Source organism: Labrus bergylta, chromosome 7, assembly GCF_963930695.1.
Source record: "Labrus bergylta chromosome 7, fLabBer1.1, whole genome shotgun sequence".
Lineage (NCBI taxonomy): Eukaryota > Metazoa > Chordata > Actinopteri > Labriformes > Labridae > Labrus > Labrus bergylta.
Window position 1 is genome coordinate 12,300,174 of NC_089201.1, and position 27,934 is coordinate 12,328,107.

Below are 27,934 nucleotides of genomic sequence, written 5' to 3' on the forward strand. Positions count from 1 at the left end.
ATCAAGTTTTATTCAAGTTAAATCAAGTTTTATTTAAGTTTTATTCAAGTTAAATCAAGTTTTATTCAAGTTTTATTCAAGTTAAATCAAGTTTTATTTAAGTTAAATCAAGTTTTAGGAGGAGGAAGAGGAGGAGGAGAGAGGAGGAGGAAGAGGAGGAGGAGGAAGAAGAGGAGGAGGAAGAGAGAGGAGGAAGAGGAGGAGAGAGGAGGAAGAGGAGGAAGAGGAGGAGGAGGATGAAGAGGAGGAGGAGAGAGAGGAGGAGGAAGAGGAGGTGGAGGAGGAGAGGAGGAGAGAGAGTTCTGTTATGCTGTTATGTTCTGTTGATGATTACCTGATATGTTTTTCTCTTTTTATAATTGAAATTTAACGTTTCTGTTAATAACGTTTTTTAATCAGGACAGGTGAGGGTTAATTCATTAGACACTCTGTTATTCATTGGTCAGAGTAATTTAGTAATTAGTAATTTTAACATTAAACCAGAAACCAAAGACAGTCACGTGGTGCAGGACGTCATTCAGACAGGAAGTCAGATACATTTCTTTCATAATAAGAGTGGAGTTCCTGAAACATATTAAAATGAATTTTATGAAAAATATTTTTTATACCTTCTGAGTTTTTTTATTGACCTCTTATTCATTCTTAATTAATAGTCAATACATTCAAAATTATAATAATTATGATGTAAAAATAAACAGGTTTTGTTTTGAAAGGTCTCACGGATGTGTCGTTCTGAGGTGTAGTGCCGGTGGTGAAAGGGGGCGGAGTCAGAGGCATTCTGTGGAGGTCTGCAGGATCAGAGGGTCTGAAAGAATCTGCAGGTTTAGGGAGGATTAGACTGTGAGAGGACTGTGGGGTCTCTTCAGCTCTTTTCTGGTTTTTGTGGGTCTTTTCAGGTCTCCGAGGACTCGGACTAGTTTTTGTGTTTTTTTGGAGGAGGTTCTGATCCGGATCATGTTGCAGCTCCAGGTCTCGGTCCTTTTCGGTGAGTGAAAGAAAATCTACAAAAAACGTTTAGACTGAAACGAATCAAAGGTTCCGAAAGTTTGTTCACCAGTGTCTCAAGTTTTATTCAAGTTAAATCAAGATTTATTCAAGTTAAATCAAGATTTATTCGAGTTAAATCAAGATTTATTCAAGTTAAATCAAGTTTTATTCAAGTTAAATCAAGATTTATTCAAGTTAAATCAAGTTTTATTCAAGTTAAATCAAGTTTTATTCAAGTTAAATCAAGTTAAATCAAGATTTATTCAAGTTAAATCAAGTTTTATTCAAGTTAAATCAAGATTTATTCAAGTTAAATCAAGTTTTATTCAAGTTAAATCAAGATTTATTCAAGTTTCATTCAAGTTAAATCAAGATTTATTCAAGTTAAATCAAGTTTTATTCAAGTTAAATCAAGATTTATTCAAGTTAAATCAAGTTTTATTCAAGTTAAATCAAGATTTATTCAAGTTAAATCAAGTTTTATTCAAGTTAAATCAAGATTTATTCAAGTTTTATTCAAGTTAAATCAAGATTTATTCAAGTTAAATCAAGATTTATTCAAGTTAAATCAAGTTTTATTCAAGTTAAATCAAGTTTTAAATCAAGTTTTATTCAAGTTAAATCAAGATTTAGTCAAGTTAAATCAAGATTTATTAAGTTAAATCAAGTTTTATTAAAGTTCAATCAAGATTTATTCAGGTTAAATCAAGATTTATTCAAGTTAAATCAAGATTTATTCAAGTTAAATCAAGATTTATTCAAGTTTCATTCAAGCTGAAGTCTGGCGTCACTTTCCTGCGCCATCCACTTTGCCATTTCATTTTCGAGTTGGTTTGAATTATGATCACTTTTAGCACGGCAAGTTTGAAAACGAAAAGCCAAAGACCTTTTCGTTTTCAATTTCATTTTAATTTAGTCAAAGAATGTGCATTTTTGAAGTTGAAAACTAAAATTCAAATTAGATAAATGAATCATAATTTTATTTTTGAGTCAAATAATACACAATACAAATTAAAAAGCGTTTCTGTTAATGGATTTTAATTTTCAAAAAAGCTTTATCATTTGAATTCTGATCACTAATCGCTTCCATAATCAGAGAGTCTGAGTGATTAAATCATTTACATCTGATCAGAGGTCAGTCTGAGTGATCATCAATGAATCAGTGTTTATTATAATGACATCAGTGGTGACATCAGAGAACATAACTCAACACTCTTCTCTGCTGGACCTGTCAATCACACAGGGGGCAGGACTTCATACTGTGTTTTTCATTCATAAATTATTAGTGGTTGAAGACTTTCACAATAAGAGCCTATTCTCTCAGCTCTACAGGTGTTCACCTGTGCTCAGGAAGGCGGGACTCAGGTTGATGTCAGCCTGCCAGAGTTCAGTGACGTCTGCACAGAAGGCAGCTGTTACCCGGCAACAGGAGACCTTCTGATTGGTCGAGCCCATCAAATGTCATCCACCTCCACCTGTGGACTTAACCGCCCTGAACCATTCTGCATCGTCAGCCACCTGCAGGTAAATAAACACCTGTACAAATTAAAACACAGGTAAAGAACAACCTGTACCATCCAAACACAGGTAAATAAACACCTGTACCATCCAATCATAGGTAAATAAACAACTGTACCATCCAAACACTGGTAAATAAACACCTGTACCATTCAAACACTGGTAAATAAACACATGTACCATCCAAACACAGGTAAATAAACACCTGTACAAATCAAAACACAGGTAAATAAACACCTGTACCATTCAAACACAGGTAAATAAACATCTGTACCATCCAATCACAGGTAAATAAACAACTGTACCATCCAAACACTGGTAAATAAACACCTGTACCATTCATACACAGGTAAATAAACACCTGTACCATCCAAACACAGGTAAATAAACACCTGTACAAATCAAAACACAGGTAAATAAACACCTGTACCATACAAACACAGGTAAATAAACACATGTACCTTACAAACACAGGTAAATAAACATCTGTACCATCCAAACACAGGTAAATAAACACCTGTACAAATCAAAACACAGGTAAATACACACAGCTTAGGTTACCATAGTAACTGACTCAGAGCTTTAGTTACTATAGTAACTGACTCAGGGCTTAAGTAACCATAGTAACTGACTAAGAGCATTGGTTACCATAGGAACAGACTCAGAGCTTAGGTTACCATAGTAACTGACTCAGAGCTTTAGTTACTATAGTAACTGACTCAGGGCTTAAGTAGCCATAGTAACTGACTAAGAGCTTAGGTTACCATAGTAACAGACTCAGAGCTTAAGTTACCATAGTAACTGACTCAGAGCTTTAGTTTCTATAGTAACTGACTCAGCTTTAGTTTCTATAGTAACTGACTCAGGGCTTAAGTAACCATAGTAACTGACTCAGAGCTAAAGTTACCATAGTAACTGACTAAAGTTACTGTGTGTGTGTGTGTGTGTGTGTGTGTGTGTGTGTGTGTGCGTGTCTGCGTGTCTGTGTGTGTGTGGTCTGCCGTGTTTTCTCCCTATAAGGAAACAAGTTGCTCTCACAGCAGTCAGATGTTTGTCCAGATGTTTCTGTGGAGAAACACAAACTTGAGGCGTCCAATCAGAGAAAGAGAGACACACAGACACACACAAACACACACACACACACACACAGTCTATTTAGTCTGATTGTGTTTGAACAGGAAATGAACCACAGATGAATCAGCTGTTTTTTGTTTTTTTCCTTGTTGTTAAAACATAAAACGTTTTTTTTTTAAAGTTTTTTCTTTTGTTCTCAAAGAGAGACACCAGAGGAATGTGAGGAATTCTCCGAAACATTAACCCTTTAATCCCCCTATCTCTTTCTCTCTCTCTCTCTCTTTCTCTCTCACTCTCCAGGAGGAGAAGAAATGTTTTGTGTGTGACTCAGCTGATCTGTACGACGAGTTAAACAGTCAGACAAGTGGTCATCGTGTCGAGAACGTCGTCACAACGTTCGCTCCAAACAGACTGAAGACTTGGTGGCAGTCTGAGAACGGTGAAGTGAAATACACACAAACTACACACCCACCACCATGATGTATCATTAGGCCTCTTTGAAATGAATGAAGCTGCTTCTTCACACAGGATGTCCTGAGGCCGTCTCTTCTTCATGTTTATTAGTTTTCAAGCTGTGGGGCGAGTCCCTGCTGGAGGCCGTCGAGACATCAGCGGGGGAGGGGGGTTAAACTAACAGAGTGTTCTCACTGAAAGGATTAAATGAGTTCAGGTTGATTCTGCACTGACTGCAGTCTGTCTTGTGTTCTGTCTTCAAAATATACTTGAGGTTTTACTGTGTGTTGTTTTGATGACTGCAGGTCAGGAGAACGTCACCATCCAGCTCAACCTAGAGGCTGAGTTTCACTTTACACACCTCATCATGACCTTCAAGGTGAGTACGACACACAGCAGGGGTTTCTGGGTAATCACAGCCTAATCCATCTATATTTACCAGTTTGGGTTAGGGGTTAGGGTTTCTGAAGACTCTGTTGTTTGAAGCCAGCAGCTGCAGGAATGTGTATTTATTTATTTCAGAATGAATTAATGTTTAGATGGTTTTATATTTGTTCTCTCTGCCATCAGCAGAACATTTGAGTTATTATCTCATTCTCTCTCCTTAGACCTTTAGACCTGCTGCCATGGTCATCGAGCGGTCATCTGACTTTGGGAAGACCTGGCAGGTTTATCGATACTTTGCATACGACTGCGAGACTTCTTTCCCGACTGTTTCCCCGGGTCCAATGCAGAAGGTCGATGATGTCATCTGTGACTCTCGGTACTCTGACATTGAGCCATCAACAGAAGGCGAGGTAAACAGCAGCGCTCTACTAACTACAATGTAAACTGTGATGTCATCTTGATGTCAATGTTAAACCAATTGTTCCTTTATTTTCAGGTGATTTTCAGAGTTCTGGACCCGGCGTTCAGGATCGATGATCCATACAGCCCCAGGATCCAGAGTATGTCTTAGACTAGCCAATCACTGCTGACGTTCTGCTGGAGTCATGGGTCAGCCATTTGTCCATATTACATCCTGTTTCTTTTTCCAGACATGTTGAAGATCACCAACCTGAGGGTCAAGTTTACTAGACTGCACACACTCGGAGACAACCTGCTGGACTCGCGGATGGAGATCAAAGAGAAGTATTACTACGCCGTCTATGACATGGTGGTCAGAGGAAACTGCTTCTGCTACGGACATGCCTCCGAGTGCGCCCCTATCGAGGGTGTAGGGCTCCCCAGAGAGGGCATGGTGAGGCTGCTGGGTTATGGTCATTGGTTGTTTTATTATTTCAGCTGATCAGATGCTTATATTTGTGACCTGGTTTTACTTAGTCAGTTGTAAATTTGATGGTTGATGTGTCTGCAGGTTCATGGTCACTGCATGTGCACCCACAACACTAAAGGTCTGAACTGTGAGCAGTGTCAGGACTTCCACCACGACCTGCCCTGGAGACCAGCTGAGGGAAGAAACGCCAACGCCTGCAAGAGTGGGTTTCTACTGGTTTCTCCTTGTTTTCACTGGTCTAAAATTATTCTACCGATCTCTACTGTTGTGTGCTGGTCTCTACTGGAAGAAGACCAGTACACCCAGTCTCTGTTGGTCTCTGCAGGACAGGGACCAGAACAAGCCATTACCTTTTATGTTATAAATGGTATAAACATCACTTCTTATATACTACAACACATCTTTTACGTTGGGATGACATTAAACAATGCCTCCTCTAGAATAGGGTTTCCCAAACTTTTAAGCCCGCAACCCCCAATATGACGGTGCTAGAGACTGGGGACCTCCATGGTCCCTGGAGGTGATTAAAACATTTGACATTGTGCACAGCCACGTACACTATTTGGTCTCTCCAAACACTGGCATTAGAACAGCACAGTAGTCCAAACACCATCATATTTTCTTTAATATTTTAATATTAATATTTTCAAATTAATGTGTAAAATATGCAATTTTAAAATGTTTTTGAAAGGAATCTTGCGACCCCCCTAATAGGGTCTCGCGACCCCCACTTGGGAAACCACTGCTCTAGAGGGTGCGGCCTCTCACAGACCTCCTCTTCTCCTTCTGTGCCGCCCAGCTGACCTTTAGTCCATGGTGCGATCTCTGCCCAGCTGTTCTGTTGTACCTGTATGTCCATGTGCCCGAGCTAACAGCATACATGTTTAAAGTTCAGACATTTTCCAAAGGTTTCTTCGTTGTTGTGTTTTGCTGCTCTGGCTTGAACTGATGGCTAAACTGCTCGACAGTGCCCCCCCTCTGGTGATATTGCATTGTTTGGGCTGAATCCGTAAACTTGCTGAAAATGTGCAGGGATATGGATAAAATCGACAGGCTGACATCGAAGTGTTCAGCTCTTCATTATCCTTCTTAATCTGATACATCTGTTTGACATGTTGACTGACTCATTCTTCTTCTTCTGTGGTGCCTGCAGAGTGTAACTGTAACCAGCACTCTGGTTCCTGTCACTTCGACATGGCAGTGTTCGTAGCTTCAGGAAACATCAGTGGAGGAGTTTGTGACGACTGTGAGCACAACACAGCCGGACACAACTGTGAGCAGTGTCAACCGTTTTACTACCAACACCCGAAGAGATCCGTCAGAGACCCCAGAATCTGCCAACGTGAGTCCAGCTGACTGAGAAACACTCACCAATCAGTCTTCATCCACACTGCTTGATGTTTGTCCTGTGTCTCTTTCCGTAGCCTGTAGCTGTGACCCTCTGGGATCTCTGAATGGAGGAATATGTGATGGAATGACGGACATTCGGGCCGGTCTAATCGCTGGTCAGTGTCGCTGTAAAGTCAACGTGGAGGGAGAACGGTGCGAACGCTGCAAAGAGGAGCATTACGGGCTGAGCGGCGAGCCTGAAGGCTGCAGAGGTAATACTCAGCGCATAAATTTGCAGAACACAATACAACAGAACAAGATACAAAAACATCTACAGAACAAGATACAACAGAACAAGATACAAAAACATCTACAGAACAAGATACAACAACAGAACAAGATACAAAAACATCTGCAGAACAAGATACAAACGAACAAGATACAAAAATATCTACAGAACAAGATACTACAACAGAACAAGATACAAAAACATCTACAGAACAAGATACAAAAACATCTGCAGAACAAGATACAAAAACATCTACAGAACAAGATAATACAACAGAACAAGATACAAAAACATCTACAGAACAAAATACAACAGAACAAGATACAAAAACATCTACAGAACAAAATACAACAGAACAAGATACAAAAACATCTGCAGAACAAGATACAACACAGGGGCAGAACAAGTGACAGTCAGTATGCTTCCCCTGAAAGAGACAGATGTACTTCACTCTGGATAAAAAGGAAATCGTTATTGTGTATATTGTGTGTTATCATGTGTCTGTTAGTAATGTGTTTTGTTACTGTGTTTCAGCTTGTACTTGCAGCGCTGTGGGAACAGTTCCTGGAGGAAACCCCTGCGACAGTGAAACAGGAAGTTGCTTTTGTAAACGTCTGGTGACTGGACGAGACTGTGACCAGTGTGTGGTGAGAAAATATATTGAAATGTATTCAGTGTTGTCAAAAACAGGGATTTTAAACAGTCACTGAAAACCGAAGAAGTTTATTAACCAATAATGTCACAGTGGTCATATTTGTAGTCATATTGACTCAGGTAACGTCCCACCTCCGTGCTGTATCACATGTGGTAACTAGCGATGTTCTCAGGCAACTCATTTTCTTGTCAGTGAATTTAAATTCAGACTAAGTAACTGGTCTTGAGGTGAGAAATCTCAGAAAACTGTCAACATTGAGAACAATTCATTTAAAATGTAGTGTAGTAGTAAATGGCGGAGTTTCGCCCCGATGCAACACACAGACACTTGCACGCACACAGGTGAGCACACTCTCACCAGCGGAGGCCTGGGTGTGTGGTTGGGTGGATTCACACACAATAATAAAAAGTCTGTAAGAAGCATCAGAAAATAAAGTAGTCAGCTTAGTTGACTTCAGACTTTTCTGGACATGTCTCTCTCTCTGCCGTTACTCAGGGGATGCGCTGTTAGCATGCTGCATTCAGGGGTGCTCAAACAATGAGAGATGCATTCAGGTGCGCTCAGAAAGGGGAGTTGCAGGAACAAAAACTAAGCTGGACAGACCGTTACAAGCTCAAATAATTGTTCAGTTGTTATATTGACTGCTGTCATTAAAAGAAACACATGAACACCATTATTCCTTTAAGTATCTGTGGCGCTCTTCGACTCCCTCCCCCCCATCCCCCCAGAGCTCTAAAACTAGGGGAAACACTGGAGTATATATGCCAATCAGAGAATCGTATAAATGGCTGAAGCATGGCTAACTCCGCTACGCTATGTGGCGCTGTACCCCTTTCAACAAGTGGTTATAGAGCCACTTCCTGTTGACCTATACATCACAGCAACAACAAACTCTCTGGCAGCATTCAAACAAAGATGGCATACGAGGAGATGGACGATGCTACAGCTACGTACATTTCGTGCATTATTTACATTCTAATAATTCATATTAGAAGAACAACGGATCTTTTGGCTGCGATGTTAACAGCAGAAGGACGCCGTTTCCGGCAACAACACTACTATTATTACGTCGTCTCCTTCCACTTCAGGGTGAAAGCCCCGGCGGAAATTCTTGAGCATGCGCAGAAGGTGAAATCCGATTATGATACGATAGCTGAGTTTACATGCCGTTAGTTTGCTGACTATGAGCGACTTATCTAGGTGTTCTTATCCGAGTATGAGATGTCAGTTATGGTCTGTTATGGTCCGATGTAGGTCGGACTAAGATGTTTACATGCATTTTAAAAGTCCAAACAGTGTCTGATACGATCAGAAATTTTAATATCTAGCACCATGTAACCCTACTGACTGACAGACTGCTCTGCGAAGAGATGCTATTTATACACCGGGCTTGTTTACATCCTGCTAGTAGAGCAAGGAGAGCAGGCTCATTAACCAGGGCTACAGCCATTCTATGGATACAGCTTCGACTAGGGTGGCAGGATGCATTACAGTTAGAGCACATCATTTGACTAGCATTGAGTGCCAACATATTAATATATCAATGAACCTTTTAAGAAAGTATTACTTGTGGTGATGACTACGAGGATAATGTTGTTTGACTTGCTCGTCGCTCACATCCCTATCAGTAACAGAGGCATTACAGCATTATACAGAATCACTGTCAGAGGGTGGAGCCAGCAGCGGAGAACAGTGCTGTGTGTATGCATGTGGAGCTCCTGCTGTTTGTTTACACCTCATGCTCCCAACAACGGCATGACACGATGTGAATTTACAGACTGGGACACTAATATGACTGTACAAATACATAATAAAGGCAGAGCTTAATCACAGTACTGGTATAAGGGCGCGGTCACACTGGCCATCCGTACCGTGCCCAAGCACACTTCAACTTCAAGTCCAGTTCGTTTGACCAGTGTAACCGCTCCGTATCGTGCTCAGGCACGGTACACTTTCTTGCCTTGGCACACTTCGGAGAGGTGTGCTTCGGCACGGTACACTTCATGCACGAGCACAAGCACGCGGGTAAACAGCACTGACAGCCTTCATTATGGAGAAATCCAGAGTTTCATGTCTGTATCTGACTAAAATGACTCAATATAAGACACAAAGTAGCTGTCATGTTCTCTGTGTTGTTCTCCGATGTGCGGGCGTCCGCACGGACTCGGCCTCGCGTCTATTTATTTTTTAATTTTTTTTATTGCTGTGTCTGATTAAAATGGCTCAAAAATAGCCGCAAAGTCAGTAAAGTAGCTGTCATGCTTTCTGTCTTGTTCGCCGATGTGCGGCCGCGGACTCGCCTGTGGACTCGGCTGCGTGTCTATTTTATTTTTTTATTTATTTATGGCTGTGTCTGATTAAAATGGCTTAAAATGAGCTGCAAAGTCAGTAAAGTAGCTGTAATGCGCTTTGTTTTTCTCTGATGTGCAGCCGCGGACTCGACTGCGCGTCTCTTTTTCTCTCTCTCTCTCTCTCTCTCTCTCTCCTACACCTGTTTGTAAACTGAATGAAGTCACATCAGTGCAGACGGGAAAAGTAGAGTGTGAAGAGCTGCAGCTGCGAAACTGTTGGCGGTCCTGTCTGTTTACTGTGGGTGTGTGGTGGTGGTGGTGGGGTGTGGTGGTGGGGGGGGGATGTGTGTGGGATGTGTTTACTGTCTGTGTGTGACATGAAAGCCTGAATGACTTCCTGTCCCTTAAAATAAGGTTTTACTGAGAGTAACAAGCTGGGAGGTCAGAAAATGACTTAATGACATGTTTCTAACATCTGTGTGTGTTTCAGTCTGAACACTGGGGACTCAGTAATGATATGGATGGCTGTCGACCATGTGACTGTGACCTGGGAGGAGCCATTAACAACCAGTAAGTTCACCACCAAATTAGTGCTAACCAACACAGTATTTACTCATTTACAAGTCATTACAACCAGGGTATAACCTCAGGGGAACAGAAACAACCTCAGGGGAACAGCAACAACCTCAAGGTACAAACTCAGGAGAACAGGAACAACTTCAGGAGAACAGAAACAACCTCAGGGTACAAACTCAGGGGAACAAGAACAACCTCAGGGGAACAGGAACAAACTCAGGGGAACAGGAACAACCTCAGGAGAACAGGAACAACCTCAGGGTATAACCTTAAGGGAACAGGAACAACCTCAGGGTACAAACTCAGGGGAACAGGAACAACCTCAAGTGAACAGAAACAACCTCAGGGAAACAGGAACAACCTCAGGGTACAACCTCAGGGGAGCAGGAACAAGCTCAGGGGAACAGGAACAAACTCAGGGGAACAGGAACAACCTCAGGAGAACAGGAACAACCTCGGGAACAGGAACAACCTCAGGGTACAAACTCAGGGGAACAGGAACAACCTCAGGGGAACAGAAACAACTTCAGGGAAACAGGAACAACCTCAGGGTACAAACTCAGGGGAACAAGAACAACCTCTGGGAATGGGAACAGGAAAAACCTCATGGGGAACAGGAAAAACCTCAGGGTACAACCTCAGGGGAACAGGAACAAGCTCAGGGGAACAGGAACAACCTCAGGAGAACAGGAACAACCTCAGGGTATAACCTCAGGGGAACAGGAACAACCTCAGGGTACAAACTCAGGGGAACAGGAACAACCTCAGGGGAACAGAAACAACCTCAGGGAAACAGGAACAACCTCAGGGTACAAACTCAGGGGAACAAGAACAACCTCAGGGAACGGGAACAGGAAAAACCTCATGGGGAACAGGAACAACCTCAGGGTACAACCTCAGGGGAACAGGAAAAAGTTCAGGGGAACAGGAACAACCTCAGGGGAACAAGAACAACCTCAGGGGAACAGGAACAAACTCAGGGGAACAAGTACAACCTCAGGGAAGAGGAACAACCTCAGGGTATCACTCAGGAATTTAGACTGCAGTACCCATTTTAAACACTAGGGGTCAGAGTAATATACGGCTCCTTTAATCAGGGTATGTTCTGTAAAAAGTTAATGAATCTTCAGTCTTTTCGATCAGTTTCAGCCCTCTGTGTTGTTTATCTGTAACTATAAATAAGAAAATGAATTCAGCTCTTCACTTGTCGTGCAGGTGTGATCAAGTGAGTGGTCAGTGCGTGTGCAGGGATCACATGTTCGGTCGTCGCTGTGATCAGGTTGAGTCCGGATTCTACTTCATCGCTCTGGATCATTACACTTATGAAGCGGAGGATGCCAACTTTGGACCTGTGAGTCATAAACACCACAGTTAAGAAATCATTCCACAAAGACTCTGCATAAACACAAAAATATGAAACATCAAAAGCATAGTAAAGATCAAAACATCTGATGCAATGTTTCAGGGTTTATGATGTTATGGTTAACACAGAATGCTTCAGCACTGAGTGTCAAAGGTTGTCATTAGTATTCACCTCCTCTCATTGTTTCTGTAGGGAGTGACGGTCATCCCGAGGCCACACCCCCTGGACCGCAGTCCCACCTGGACAGGTACCGGCCTGGTCAATGTCCCAGAAGGAGCCTACCTGGAGTTCTCTGTGGACAACATCCCCCACTCCATGGAGTATGACATCATCATCCGCTACGAACCACAGGTAATCATCATGAGGCAAGAAGAAGACATCTGTAGCCAACGTCGTCCCTGTAGAGCCAACATCACTAGCACTCACAAAACCTGGTCTGGAACCCGGTCTGAGTCGGGGTTTATCTGACTCCGGTCTGGATCAGGGTTTATCTAACCATGGTCTGGATCAGGGTTTGTCTAATTCCGGTCTGGATCAGAATTTATCTAACCATGGTCTGGATCAGGGTTTATATAACCATGGTCTGGATCAGGGTTTATCTAACCATGGTTTGGATCAGGGTTTATCTAACCATGGTCTGGATCAGGGGTATCTAACTCCGGTCTGGATCAGGGTTTGTCTTACTCCGGTCTGGATCAGGGTTTATCTTACTCCGGTCTGGATCAGGGATTATTAAAACCCCTGTTTGGATCAGGGTTTATCTAACCATGGTCTGGATCAGGGTTTATCTAACTCCGGTCTGGATCAGGGTTTATCTGACTCTGGTCTGGATCAGGGTTTATCTAACCATGGTCTGGATCAGGGTTTATCTAACTCCGGTCTGGATCAGGGTTAGGGCAAAAAGGAGAACAAACACACATTTTAAACTCTGGATGTGTTTCTTTTCCCTGCAGCTGCCTGACCAATGGGAGGAGGTTCTGATGACGCTGATGAGACCTGGACCAATCAGAGCAGACAGTCGTTGCGTCAACACGGTTCCTGACGACGATAACCAGATGATCTCCCTTCACCCCGGCTCACGGTAACGCTCACACACTTAAGGTTTTTTAACTGTTTGTGAATGTTTCAGGGTTCTTAATGTCACATCTTCAGGTTTGAATCTTAACGTGTTCCTCAACAGTTTTTCTGGACATTGATATGAATTAGAGAGGACATGGGTTTGAAGATGAGTCAGAGTATGTTGATGGGTTAACGTCCAGGATGAATAAACCAGAATTTATCTGTCAGTTTACCTGTTTCCTGTCTGTCCCCGCAGGTACGTGGTTCTTCCCAGACCAGTTTGCTTTGAGTCTGGTTTGAACTACACGCTCCGTCTCAGTTTGCCTCTGTACTCGGCGCTCAGCGACATCCAGTCTCCGTACACGCTCATCGACTCGGTAAGGAAACTCAGCTGGTCTAAAAAACTTGACAATCATGACTCTGGTTAAAATCTGAGTCGATGACTCGATCTTTTTCTTTTTGTTTAAAAGAAGAGATCAAATACAGAACGCCTTCTTTTTCCTTCAACTTTATTTTATTCAGCATTTTAAACACAGTTCAAGGTACAAAGAGTTCAGGTTTTTACAAACCCGATTTGGATTAAAGGTTAACTAAACCTGGTTCATGGCCCAGGTTTGGATTAAAGGTTAACTAAACCTGGTTCAGGACCCAGGTTTGGATTAAAGGTTAACTAAACCTGGTTCAGGACCCAGTTTAGGTTTAATAATACTTGTTAGGGAAGTGGTTTGATGATATCTCTCTTCCTCAGATCGTCCTGATGCCTCACTGTAAGAACCTGGAGATTTTCTCGGCGTCAGAGGGAGGAGATTCTAGCGGTTGGGAGACGTTCCAGCGGTATCGTTGTCTGGAGAACAGTCAGGGTGTGATCAGGTCCCCAATGACTGAAATCTGCAGGAACTTCATCTTCAGCATCTCAGCCATGTTGCACCAGGGAGCCAAAGGTAACCAGTTCAGCTTACAACTGATCAGCCAGTCCACCTGAAATCTGATCAGTCCACCTTAAATCAGATCAGTCCACCTTAAAACTGATCAGCCAGTCCACCTTTAAAACAGATCAGTCCACCTTTAAAATAGACCAGTCCTCTTTTAAAACAGACCAGTCCTCTTTTAAAACAGATTAGTCCACCTTTAAAACAGATCAGTCCACTTTAAAAATAGATTGGTCCTCCTTTAAAACAGATCAGTTCACCTTAAATCAGATCAGTTCACCTGTAAAACAGATCAGTCCACCTTTAAAACAGATCAGTCCACCTTAAAAACAGATCAGTCCATCTAAAAAACAGATCAGTCCACCTTAATAACAGATCAGTCCATCTTAAAAACAGATAGATCAGTCCACCTTTAAAACAGATCAGTCCACCCATCTGGTAGTGATGTCACTTTGAATGTTGATCTGGTAGTGATGTCACTCTGAATGTTGACCTGGTAGTGATGTCACTCTGATTGTTCATCTGGTAGTGATGTCACTCTGAATGTTGACCTGGTAGTGATGTCACTCTGAATGTTGATCTGGTAGTGATGTCACTCTGAATGTTGACCTGGTAGTGATGTCACTCTGATTGTTCATCTGGTAGTGATGTCACTCTGAATGTTGATCTTGTAGTGATGTCACTCTGATTGTTCATCTGGTAGTGATGTCACTCTGAATGTTGATCTGGTAGTGATGTCACTCTGAATGTTGGCCCGGTAGTGATGTCACTCTGATCGTTCATCTGGTAGTGATGTCACTCTGAATGTTGGCCCGGTAGTGATGTCACTCTGATCGTTCATCTGGTAGTGATGTCACTCTGGATGTTGACCTGGTAGTGATGTCACTCTGGATGTTCATCTGGTAGTGATGTCACTCTGAATGTTGACCTGGTAGTGATGTCACTCTGGATGTTCATCTGGTAGTGATGTCACTCTGAATGTTGACCTGGTAGTGATGTCACTCTGAATGTTCATCTGGTAGTGATGTCACTCTGAATGTTGATCTTGTAGTGATGTCACTCTGAATGTTGACCTGGTAGTGATGTCACTCTGAATGTTGACCTGGTAGTGATGTCACTCTGGATGTTCATCTGGTAGTGATGTCACTCTGAATGTTGACCTGGTAGTGATGTCACTCTGAATGTTCATCTGGTAGTGATGTCACTCTGGATGTTCATCTGGTAGTGATGTCACTCTGAATGTTGACCTGGTAGTGATGTCACTCTGAATGTTCATCTGGTAGTGATGTCACTCTGAATGTTGATCTTGTAGTGATGTCACTCTGAATGTTGACCTGGTAGTGATGTCACTCTGAATGTTGACCTGGTAGTGATGTCACTCTGGATGTTCATCTGGTAGTGATGTCACTTTGAATGTTGATCTGGTAGTGATGTCACTCTGAATGTTGACCTGGTAGTGATGTCACTCTGGATGTTCATCTGGTAGTGATGTCACTCTGAATGTTGACCTGGTAGTGATGTCACTCTGAATGTTCATCTGGTAGTGATGTCACTCTGAATGTTGATCTTGTAGTGATGTCACTCTGAATGTTGACCTGGTAGTGATGTCACTCTGAATGTTGACCTGGTAGTGATGTCACTCTGGATGTTCATCTGGTAGTGATGTCACTCTGAATGTTGACCTGGTAGTGATGTCACTCTGAATGTTCATCTGGTAGTGATGTCACTCTGAATGTTCATCTGGTATTGATGTCACTCTGGATGTTCATCTGGTAGTGATGTCACTCTGGATGTTCATCTGGTAGTGATGTCACTCTGGATGTTCATCTGGTAGTGATGTCACTCTGAATGTTCATCTGGTAGTGATGTCACTCTGACTGTTGATCTGGTAGTGATGTCACTCTGAATGTTCATCTGGTAGTGATGTCACTCTGGATGTTCATCTGGTAGTGATGTCACTCTGAATGTTGATCTTGTAGTGATGTCACTGGGATGTTTCCTGGTAATCCTTGTGAACATGTATCTGCTGTTTTCTTCTTCACATTCCTCTCTGTTCGTCTGGTCTCATAAATCCATTTCTGTCTCAGCTTGTAGCTTCTCTCATCTGTTTTCTTTATATGACTTTGTTTCCCAGAATGCCGGTGTGACCCTCAGGGCTCCCTCAGCACTGTGTGTGACCCCAGCGGAGGTCAGTGTCAGTGTCGCCCCCATGTGGTCGGCAGGAACTGTGACAGATGTGCTCCGGCCACGTTTCAGTTTGGACCCAACGGCTGCAGAGGTAAGAAAAAAGATCAATTAAAAATCTATACAAAATGATCATCTATACATACTGATCATCTATACATAATGATCATTATCATCTATACATACAGATCATGATCGTCTATACATACTGATCATGATCGTTTACACATACTGATCATGATCATCTATACATACTGATCATGTATACATACTGATCATGATCATCTATACATACTGATCATGTATACATACTGATCATGTATACATACTGATCATGTATACATACTGATCATGATCGTTTATATATACTGATTATGATTGCAGGGTTTTTCCTACATAGAGAATTCTTTGGCGCCCCCCAAAGAGGTTTTACCCAGTGCCAAAGGAAAATCACGAGCGCCAAAAGGAAAAAAAAGACGATTCAAATTGCAAATCAAATCCTCTCTGAATGTATGTTAAAAATATCAATACATCGAACGACTGCTGAACAAGCAGAACATAAACTTAAATACGACGTCTCTGACTTCTAGTAGTCATCTCCCCTCTCATCCATTTACGCATGCGGCTCGCACTAGATAGCCAGCTGATTGACTGTTTTGTTTCGTTTGACTGGTTCATGACGCTCTGCTGACACCCACAAGCTCTAAATGAGGGTTGATTTTCCGTTTGGCGAGTTAATTTCAAAGAGTAATGCTCTTCGTGGGAGTAAATATTTATCCCAGCAGTCATGTTAAAACTATACTAAACCACGTATGATGTAGCTGAAGCTACTTGGGACGGGTCATCGCGGGGGCACGCTGAGACGAGACACACCAACATACATGGCTGCGAACGCACACACACACCAGAACGGCAACCACCGCGCGCACCTGTTTACTTGCAAACAGACACCTGTGCAACAGAACATGGTTGATCCGTTATCCGTATGGACCGCGTCAGGAACGCACGTTCAACTTTTCTCCGTTCACTTCCACCGTGTCTGCTTTTATCAACAATCAATAACTTAACAATCGTAACGTCAGCCAGCTGTATGTGAACTTCACACAGACTGTCAAACAGCGCTGTGTTATAACCAGCAAATATATTTTTATTATTTCTCAATTTCCTGATCTGATCAAATGATCCAAATTATCTGTGATTATTTGACATAATACCTTAACTCAAATAAATGTACTTAAACAAATGTGTATGTAAAATGAAAACACAATTTAAAGGAAAAGAGCAGCCATCATAGGAAGAGGGTGAAATGCACTGAGGATGTGACCTCTCCTCTTCCAATCTCATTACACCCCTCTCCCTCAAAATCCCTCCCCTCCCATGTTTCACTGTTGCAATAAAAAATATATATTTTCAGTAACTTAAGCATAATAATAATAATATTATTTATAAATTGTTCAGAAATAACAGGAAATGCATAGATTTCTGTCAAATAAGGTAATACAGACTCAGACTATACTGTTATACGCGGGTCGAACGTTTACTACAGCGTGTGTAGTCACCCCCCCAAAGGCCCATTCTGAGCCAGGAAAAACCCTGGATTGTCTATACATACTGATCATGATCGTTTATACATACTGATCATCTATACATACTGATCATGATCGTTTATACATACTGATCATCTATACATACTGATCATGATCGTTTATACATACTGATCATCTATACATACTGATCATGATCGTCTATACATACTGATCATCTATACATACTGATCATGATCGTTTATACATACTGATCATCTATACATACTGATCATGATCGTTTATACATACTGATCATCTATACATACTGATCATGATCGTTTATACATACTGATCATCTATACATACTGATCATGATTGTTTATCATTGTTTAGTTTCTAATTGTTCTTGATTTTTTTTTTTGCTGTTGTGCCCCCCTCTAATGTTTGTATTTGTGTTTTCAGCATGTGCGTGCGACCCTCAGGGGTCACAGGGTTCGTTCTGTGATCAGCTGACTGGTCAGTGTGTGTGTGTTTCTGGAGCGTACGGGCGTCAGTGTGACCGATGCCTGCCGGGTCACTGGGGCTTTCCCACCTGTCGACCCTGCACCTGCAACGGACACACCGACAACTGTGACCCCGAAACCGGACGCTGCTTCAACTGCAAGGACCACAGCACAGGACACACCTGTGACAGGTGAGCTACACCTGATATAAAACACACCTGTGACAGTGAGCTACACCTGAGATAAAACACATCTGTGACAGGTGAGCTACACCTGAGATAAAACACACCTGTGACAGGTGAGCTACACCTGAGATAAACACACCTGTGACAGTGAGCTACACCTGAGATAAAACACACCTGTGACAGTGAGCTACACCTGAGATAAAACATATCTGTGACAGGTGAGCTACACCTGAGATAAACACACCTGTGACAGGTGAGCTACACCTGATATAAAACACACCTGTGACAGTGAGCTACACCTGAGATAAAACACATCTGTGACAGGTGAGCTATACCTGAGATAAAACGCACCTGTGACAGGTGAGCTACACCTGAGATAAAAACACCTGTGACAGGTGAGCTACACCTGAGATAAAACACACCTGTGACAAGTGAGCTACACCTGAGATAAGACACACCTGTGACAGGTGAGCTACACCTGAGATAAACACACCTGCGACCGGTGAGCTAAACCTGAGATAAACACACCTGTGATAAGACACACCTGTGACAGGTGAGCTACACCTGAGATAAGACACGCCTGTGACAGGTGAACTACACCTGAGATAAGACACACCTGTGACAGGTGAGCTACACCTGAGATAAACACACCTGTGACAGGTGAGCTACACCTGAGATAAGACACACCTGTGACAGGTGAGCTACACCTGAGATAAACACACCTGTGACAGGTGAGCTACACCTGAGATAAAACACACCTGTGACAGGTGAGCTACACCTGAGATAATCACACCTGTGACAGGTGAGCTACACCTGAGATAAAACACACCTGTGACAGGTGAGCTACACCTGAGATAAGACACACCTGTGACAGGTGAGCTACACCTGTGATAAGACACACCTGTGATAAAACACACCTTTGACAGGTGAGCTACACCTGAGATAAAACACACCTGTGACAGGTGAGCTACACCTGAGATAAGACACACCTGTGACAGGTGAGCTACACCTGTGATAAGACACACCTGTGATAAAACACACCTTTGACAGGTGAGCTACACCTGAGATAAAACACACCTGTGACAGGTGAGCTACACCTGTGATAAGACACACCTGTGATAAGACACACTGGTGATAAGACACACCTGTGATAAAACACACCTGTGATAAGACACACTGGTGATAAGACACACCTGTGATAAAACACACCTGTGATAAGACACACTGGTGATAAGACACACCGTGATAAAACACACCTGAACCATAACATTTGTGATATAAAACATTTGTACTAAGCGACAGGTAAGAACAGAAGTACCTGTGTCACAGAGGTAAATGAATAGTTTTTCTCTCACCTGTGACCAGGTGCCTGGATGGTTACTATGGAGACCCAGTGTTGGGGTCAGGTGACCACTGTCGTCCATGCAGGTGTCCTGACGGCCCTGGCAGCCTGCGGCAGTTTGCAGGAAGTTGTTACCCTGGTGACGAGTCTCAGCAGGCCATCTGTGTGTGCAACACGGGATACAAAGGTACGTACACACTGCATTAATTTACCTCGAGAAATTCTACATTTAGTTCAGCAAGTTTGAGTCTTCCAGGTGAGAAAAATAAAACGTGGATAACCTGAAAGAGAAAAATAAATGTGAAAAAAACGGATGTGAAGTTTTAAATACATTTTTATGTGAAGAGCGAGAGAGTTCAACTTAACAAAAGTGAAAAGCAGAATCTCCATCTCTCGTCAGGTGCTCGCTGTGACGCGTGCTCACCAGGTTACTATGGTAACCCAGAGGAGGCGGGGGGGCAGTGTCAGCCGTGTCAGTGCAACAACAACATCGATGTGTTGGACCCCGACTCCTGTGACAGCCAGACGGGCGAGTGTCTGCGCTGCCTGTACCACAGTGAGGGCGTGGCCTGTCAGAGCTGCAGGCTGGGTTACTATGGCAACGCCCTGCTGCAAGACTGCAGGAGTAAGTAGAAGTGGTTACCATGGTAAAGACTGCTGGTAGAGATTTGATAATCTTGACGGCAGGTTTGTAAAAATTTCAAGTTTAGCGGGGATCAATCTTGATGCCATTTGGTTCTGGTCCTCAGAGTGCGTCTGTAACCGACTCGGGACTGACCAGCCCAGCTGCCCGGGACCCGGCCAATGTCACTGCGAGCGCAGCGGCGGCCAGTGTCGCTGCCTGCCCAACGTAATTGGACAACAATGTGACCACTGTGCCCCCAACACCTGGAACATGGCGAGCGGCAGCGGCTGTCAGAACTGTGACTGTGACCCTGAACACTCCCACGGGACGTCCTGCAACGAGGTAATGGAAACTGTGAAAATCATCTGAAACATGTTTGATATTAAATGTTTTCATCTGTTTAAGGATGTCATTATTTTATTCCAAGCTCCCATGAGGAGGTGGGGTCTCTTCATCATCTATGAAAATGCCAACGACCATCATGAAGAAGATCCTTCATTTCTATCAAGTTATTTTAATGCCTGAAACCTCTGCTTATGTGTTTGGCTGTTTAAGTCAGCAGGAGGAGAGTGGGACTCAGAACACAGCACTTACAACAAAGACTGTTGAGTCCACAGGGGGCGCCACGGGGGGCGCCACAGAGGGCGCCAAGATCAACACAAACTGAACACTCAGAGCTTGTATCTGTTCTTCTTAAAGTAAAACTTCTTTGTGCCCACAGATCAGCGGCCAGTGCTCCTGTATGCCCGGTTTTGGAGGAAGAACATGCAGCGACTGTCGAGAGCTGTTCTGGGGCGACCCGGAGGCCAAGTGTCATGGTGCGTTCAATGTTTGTAGGAAAATCAGATCACTGTGTTTGTTCAAACAGGGGTTCCAGTTCAGCCCTGCAGCATTGTGGGAAAATTCCTGCTCCAAGCATCCTTTGCTGCGAGAAGCCGACTGATATTAACTCCAGATGTTTCCAGAGCTCTGGGAGTGGAAGGGGGGGCGGGGGGCTGCTGTTTTCACTGTATAGTCAGTAGTATTTGATTTCATACACAGCCCATGAGAACATGGTGTGTCTGGTTTTTTGTTCCTGCAGTTTGAATAAGTTTCAGCTGTTAAGTATGAACCAGATGTGTGACATGCACACACACACAAACACACACAAACACACACACACATACACACACACAGTCTGCAGATGTTAAACAGGAAGTCAAACAGTCTCTGACTCTTCCTGTGTAGACAGTGGAGGAGGGGGGCTGTAGGTATGAAGAAGTCTCAGGTATGAAGCTGCAGGTAGAGACCTCATGTATGTAGCTGCAGGTAGAGGTCTCAGGTATGAAGCTGCAGGTAGAGGTCTCAGGTATGAAGAGGTCTCAGGTATGAAGCTGCAGGTAGAGGTCTCAGGTATGAAGCTGCAGGTAGAGGTCTCAGGTATGAAGCTGCAGGTAGAGGTCTCAGGTATGAAGCTGCAGGTAGAGGTCTCAGGTATGATGCTGCAGGTAGAGGTCTCAGGTGTGATGCTGCAGGTAGAGGTCTCAGGTGTGAAGCTCCAGGTAGAGACCTAAGGTGTGAAGCTGCAGGTAGAGGCCTCAGGTGTGAAGCTGCAGATAGAGACCTCAGGTGTGAAGCTGCAGGTAGAGACCTCATGTATGAAGCTGCAGGTAGAGACCTCATGTATGAAGTTGCAGGTAGAGGTCTCAGGTATGAAGCTGCAGGTAAAGGTCTCAGGTATGAAGCTGCAGGTAGAGGTCTCAGGTATGAAGCTGCAGGTAGAGGCCTCAGGTGTGAAGCTGCAGGTAGAGGTCTCAGGTATGAAGTTGCAGGTAGAGGTCTCAGGTGTGAAGCTGCAGGTAGAGGTCTCAGGTATGAAGCTGCAGGTAGAGGCCTCAGGTGTGAAGCTACAGATAGAGGTCTCAGGTATGATGCTGCAGGTAGAGGTCTCAGGTGTGAAGCTGCAGGTAGAGACCTAAGGTGTGAAGCTGCAGGTAGAGACCTCAGGTGTGAAGCTGCAGGTAGAGGTCTCAGGTATGAAGCTAGAGGTCTCAGGTATGAAGCTGCAGGTAGAGGTCTCAGGTATGAAGCTGCAGGTAGAGGTCTCAGGTATGAAGCTGCAGGTAGAGGTCTCAGGTATGAAGCTGCAGGTAGAGACCTCAGGTGTAAAGCTGCAGGTAGAGACCTCAGGTGTGAAGCTGCAGGTAGAGGTCTCAGGTATAAAGCTGCAGGTAGAGGCCTCAGGTGTGAAGCTACAGGTAGAGGTCTCAGGTATGAAGCTGCAGGTAGAGGCCTCAGGTGTGAAGCTACAGGTAGAGGTCTCAGGTGTGATGCTGCAGGTAGAGGTCTCAGGTGTGAAGCTGCAGGTAGAGACCTAAGGTGTGAAGCTGCAGGTAGAGACCTCAGGTGTGAAGCTGCAGGTAGAGGTCTCAGGTATGAAGCTGCAGGTAGAGACCTAAGGTGTGAAGCTGCAGGTAGAGACCTCAGGTGTGAAGCTGCAGGTAGAGGTCTCAGGTATGAATAGAAAAAAGGCGCTCTCTTGGTCTTTTAATTTGAAGGTTGTACATTTTTAGACTTTTGAACCTTTTTTTAAATTTTTTAAATGTCAAGGCCGATTTCAAAGCATTGGAAAATAAATTGTCAATAAGATCATCTATTTGGCAGCAGGCAGAGCTGGTAGGGTAAAAAGGTGAGAATGTGACAATGATATCAGACAGGTTTAAGCCTTTGGAGATAACTAGGTCTAAATGTGTCATGTAAGTACTTACATATTGAGAGTTTGTTACCATGGTTACCAGGTTAAAGAGAGCCAGCTTAATACTCTCAACACCTCTGTGAATGATAATAATGACTGTGTGTGTGTGTGTGTGTGTGTGTGTGTGTGTGTGTGTGTGTGTGTGTGTGTGTGTGTGTGTGTGTGTGTGTGTGTGTGTGTGTGTGTGTGTGTGTGTGTGTGTGTGTGTGTGTGTGTGTGTGTGTGTAGCATGTGACTGTGACCCTCGGGGGATCTCTCAGCCTCAGTGTCACAAAGGAAACGGTCACTGCATCTGTGTCGAAGGCGTCTCAGGTCCTCGCTGCGACATCTGTGCCCGTGGTTTCTCTGGAACTTTCCCCGACTGTCAGCGCTGCCACCAGTGCTTCTCTGAGTGGGATCAGGTCATAGGTCAGTTGACCAATCAGACTCACCGCCTCGTCAACAAGGTCAATGCCATCAAAGCTAGCGGCATCAGCGGTCCGTACAGGAAGTCAATAGACAGCATGGAGAGGAGCATAACTGACATCCGACTCCTCATGAACCAGAACCCCGCCTCACAGCCGCTGACTGAGATTCAGGAGCTGCTGCAGCAGAGCAGGTGACATCAATCAATCCATTTATCAATCAATCCATCAATCCATTCATCAATCCATTTATCAATCAATCCATTCATCAATCAATCCATCAATCCATTCATCAATCCATCAATCCATTCATCAATCCATTTATCAATCAATCCATTCATCAGTCAATCCATCAATCAATCCATCCATCCATTCATCCATCCATTCCTCAATCAATCAATCCATTTATCAATCAATCCATCAATCCATTCATCAATCCATCAATCCATTTATCAATCCATTCATCAATCAATCAATCCATCCAGTCATCAATCAATCCATCAATCAATCCATCAATCAATCCATCAATCAATCCATCCATCCATCCATTCATCCATCCATTCCTCAATCAATCAATCCATTTATCAATCCATCCATCAATCAATCAATCCATCCATCCATTCATCAATCCATCAATCAATCCATCCTTCCATTCCTCAATCAATCAATCCATTTATCAATCCATCCATCAAACATTCATCAATCAATCCATTAATCAATCAATCAATCCATTTATCAATCAATCCATCAATCAATCCATTCATCAATCCATTCATCAATCTATCCATTTATCAGTCAATCCATCAATCCATTAATTCATCAATCCATCAATCAATCTATCCATCCATTCATCCATCCATTCCCCAATCAATCAATCAATCAATCAATCAATCCATCAATCAATAAATCAATTTCTCAATCCATCCATCAATCAATCAATCCATTTATCAATCAATCCATCAATCAATCTAGTCACCAATCCATCAATTCATCCATCAATCAATCAAACAACTTTAATCTAGGATAGAAACCTGTTTAAAACCAAGTAAGATTAACATGAGTCCAGAGATTAAAGCTGCTGAGATTAATGTAAACTGTTTTTGTCCCTTAGTGACCTTATGGGGGCCCTGAGCCAGATGTTGAACCACACTGAGCAGACTCTGGTCCAGTTGGAGGATCTGGACTTGTCTGCAGAAAGCAAACTGGACACTGTGATGTTGGATGCTCAGAAACTGGAGCGGACGGTTCAGGAGCTGCTGGATCAGGTGGAGTTCATCAAGAACTCTGACATCAGAGGTACCTTTCAGGTTCTTATGGGATTTGAACCCACTATTTTGAATGACTGCTGTAACTGTTTGTATCTTCAGAACATGCTTTGTACAATTTAAACCAAGCCTTTTTAACTGGGGAGCTTTCAGCTGATTGGTACTTTCTGCCTGTTGCCAGGGGCGACAGACAGTGTCACTAAGTACTTCCTGCAGTCTCAGGCAGCAGAAGCCCGCGCCAACACCTCAACTATCAACACTGGCAGCCCTGTGGAAACCTCAAGCTCTCTACGGCAGCTCACAGAGGACAAACTGAACCAAACCAGAGAGGAGTTTCTGAAGAGACACTTGGAGCATGCTCATAGACTGGACGACCTCGCAGGAAAGCTGCAGACTCTGGACCTATCAGAGCTCAGCCACAAGGTGACAGCGCTGGAGAAACTACAGCTCTAGTTAATTAGTTGAAGCTCTAGTAAACTGTTAGGAACTCCAGTATACTGTTCAAGCTTTAGTTCAGTAGTTAAATTATTATTGCTCTAGATAATCAATCAATCTTTATTTGAATTACGACAATTCATAAGAAATGTTATCTCAAGAAGGAAGATGGGAGGTGTAACCAAACACCTCCCATCTCTGCTGCCCTCTGCTGGCTGGATAGTTTGATAACCCAACATCACATGAGGTCATGGAGATGATTTAATAACATGGAGTCTGCTTTAAGCTTCTTAAGGTCACAGAAAGCATCTTTATTTGTTGGTCTGTCTTGGTTCCTCCAGACCTGCGGTAGTCCATCATCAGGTCAGGAGTCATGCGGCTCCTCCTCTTGTGGAGGTCTGGGCTGTGTGGACTCAGAGGGTCAGACCAGGTGCGGAGGTGAACTGTGTGACGGCGTGGTGACAACAGCCAACAGGGCCTGGATAAAGGCCCAGGACTCTGAACACAAGATCCTCGGTGCCATGGAGGAGGTGGAAAAACTCTCCAAGATGGTGAGTGTGACGGTCCTGATCCAGCTGAATTCTGATCAGTTGGACTGAAGCGGATCCTCTCACCTTTGTTTTCATCTCAGGTGTCAGAAGCCAAATTGAAAGCAGACGAAGCTAAGCTGAGCGCTCAGGACGTCCTGATGAAGACCAACAGGACCAAACAGAGAGTGGACCAGAGCAATGAGGAGCTGAGAGGCCTCATCAGACAGATCCGAGATTTCCTCACACGTAGGTCTCTTCCTGTTTCACATATCTAAACTACTTCCTGTGAGACACGGTGACTCCTGCAGCTGGTTAATACCAGCTCTTTATATCTGCAGTGTTTTTAATTCATCTTAACCTTCATGAATTTCACTCAAATCTAACAGGGAGTTCTGAGGGTCGTCTGCACAACACTTCAGGGAGCTGAAGAACTTTATGTTCTATCATTTTTACAGTCAAAATGTGAACGTTCAGAGAGAGAAGTTAAGGACCTAGGAATGATCCCTGCAGGACTCCAGTGACGGATTAACAGTCTGACGTTTCCATTAACATGAAGAGTTTCTCTGAATCACATCATCACTCACTCTGTGTTTGTGTTTCAGAGGACGCTGCAGACCTAGAGAGCATCGAGCTGGTGGCTAACGAGGTTTTGGCCATGCAGATGCCAACCACACCGGCTCAGATGCAGAACTTGACCAACGAGATCCGACAGAAGGTGGGAGAACTGGGACATGTGGAGACCATCCTGCAGCAGAGCACTGATGACATCCAGAGAGCTGAGAACCTGCTGGCCCAGGCCCGCCGAGCAAGGTGAGTCCTACCTGTCCACAAAGATTAGCTTTGCTCTCGGGACGAATGTCTAAACCATGTGGACGAGTAAGAGCGTTACCTGTCCAACATAATGATCTGATCACACGTGACTTCCTGTTTTCAGTGAGGAGGCGGTCAATGTCAAGGACTCTGCTGAGAAGGTGAGACGAGCTCTGGAAGAAGCAGAACGAGCCCAGACCGCCGCCAGCAACGCCATCCAACAGGCCGCTGCCGACATCCAGAACACTAACAAACTGCTGTCTTCTGTAAGTACTGAGCAAGCTGCAAATGTCTACTTCACTGACATCACGTTATAATGAGTTCTACACGTTTACTTCACTGCGATCACGTTATAATGAGTGTTGCATGTTTACTTCACTGACATCACGTTATAATGAGTGTTGCATGTTTACTTCACTGACATCACGTTATAATGAGTGTTGCATGTTTACTTGTCTCTGTGTTACACTCAGGTTGAGTCAGAAACGGCAGATGCAGAGTTGAGGCTGAATAATGCGACACAGAGGTTACAGAGGCTGGAGCAGGACGTGACACTGCTGAGGGACAAAACTCTGAACATCACTCTGAGCACAGAACAGACCAATCAGGCTGCTTTGATCATTGGAAACATAGCTGAGGAAGTCAAGAAGGTGAGTTTACCTGTTTGAGGGTGGCAAAGACTCAATGGACTCACAGAGAGTCGAAGACTTGACAAATATAACAAACTCATGGAAATTTCTAAAAGAAGTGTGCGTTGTATTGTGTTTGCAGGACCTGGACTCTGAGCTAAAGGAGAAGTACACCACAGTGGAGGAGCTGATTGGTCACAAGGCAGGGGGCGTGGCTGAGGCAAAGAAGAGGGCGGAGTCACTGCAGCAGGAAGCCAAAGATCTGCTTCTTAAAGCCAGCAACAAACTGCAGCTGCTCAAAGGTGACATGAAAATGACTTCACAGTGACATCACACCTCCTGCTTGCAAACTTTGTTTCCTAATGTTTGTCAGCTAGATGATCCACACAACACACACACAGACACACACACACACACACACACACACACACACTAACAGGTTTTATCTCTTGTTTTGTCTCAGATCTGGAGAAGTCGTATGACGACAACCAGCACTCCCTGGAGGTGAAGGCAGAGCAGCTGGTGGAGCTGGAGGCGGCTGTGAAGGAGCTGCTGACAGAGATCAGCCACAAGGTTACCGTCTACAGCACCTGTGTGTTCTAAGGTCAAAGGTCACAGCACCTGTCTGTTTCTGTGGTCAAAGGTCAAACTGATTGAACATTTTTTGTTCAGTCTGTTGTTCAGTCTTTGAATCAATTGAATGTGTTGAAATAAATCAGATTATTTGATCGCAGTCGATAATTTTTTTTATTCTTCTTACGTTATCTTATTTTTTTTTTTTACACATTTTTAATAAAAGCTTTCATTTCAAATCAAAGATCGTGTTTGAGTTTTGTTTGGACGTTACTCTGAAATGTGTTCCTGTTTGTTTACATTCTTATTGCGACACTGCCACCAGAGGGCGCACTGACCTTTACCCTTTATCCAATTCATGTTGGAGTCCCAGGTCAAAGATCTTCTTCA

The 27,934-nt window shown here is 43.6% G+C and overlaps 1 protein-coding gene across 1 annotated transcript; it reads left to right on the plus strand.

The window, feature by feature from the left end:
* The first annotated feature begins 780 nt into the window (after positions 1-780).
* On the plus strand, positions 781-27,788 carry lamb1a (laminin, beta 1a). Its single transcript, XM_020657194.3, has 33 exons — positions 781-985; positions 2,312-2,511; positions 3,880-4,018; positions 4,338-4,411; positions 4,641-4,829; positions 4,916-4,979; positions 5,070-5,272; positions 5,390-5,510; positions 6,462-6,650; positions 6,733-6,909; positions 7,461-7,573; positions 10,363-10,442; positions 11,664-11,799; positions 12,004-12,162; positions 12,765-12,892; positions 13,127-13,247; positions 13,619-13,811; positions 15,934-16,077; positions 17,972-18,203; positions 19,563-19,726; positions 19,940-20,164; positions 20,289-20,506; positions 20,886-20,982; positions 23,127-23,496; positions 24,414-24,598; positions 24,749-24,990; positions 25,344-25,553; positions 25,634-25,778; positions 26,135-26,342; positions 26,467-26,608; positions 26,816-26,992; positions 27,114-27,273; positions 27,435-27,788. The coding sequence occupies exons 1-33, from the start codon at positions 955-957 to the stop codon at positions 27,572-27,574; spliced, it is 5,376 nt and encodes a 1,791-aa protein (XP_020512850.2). The 5' UTR covers positions 781-954; the 3' UTR covers positions 27,575-27,788.
* The last annotated feature ends 146 nt before the right edge of the window (positions 27,789-27,934 follow it).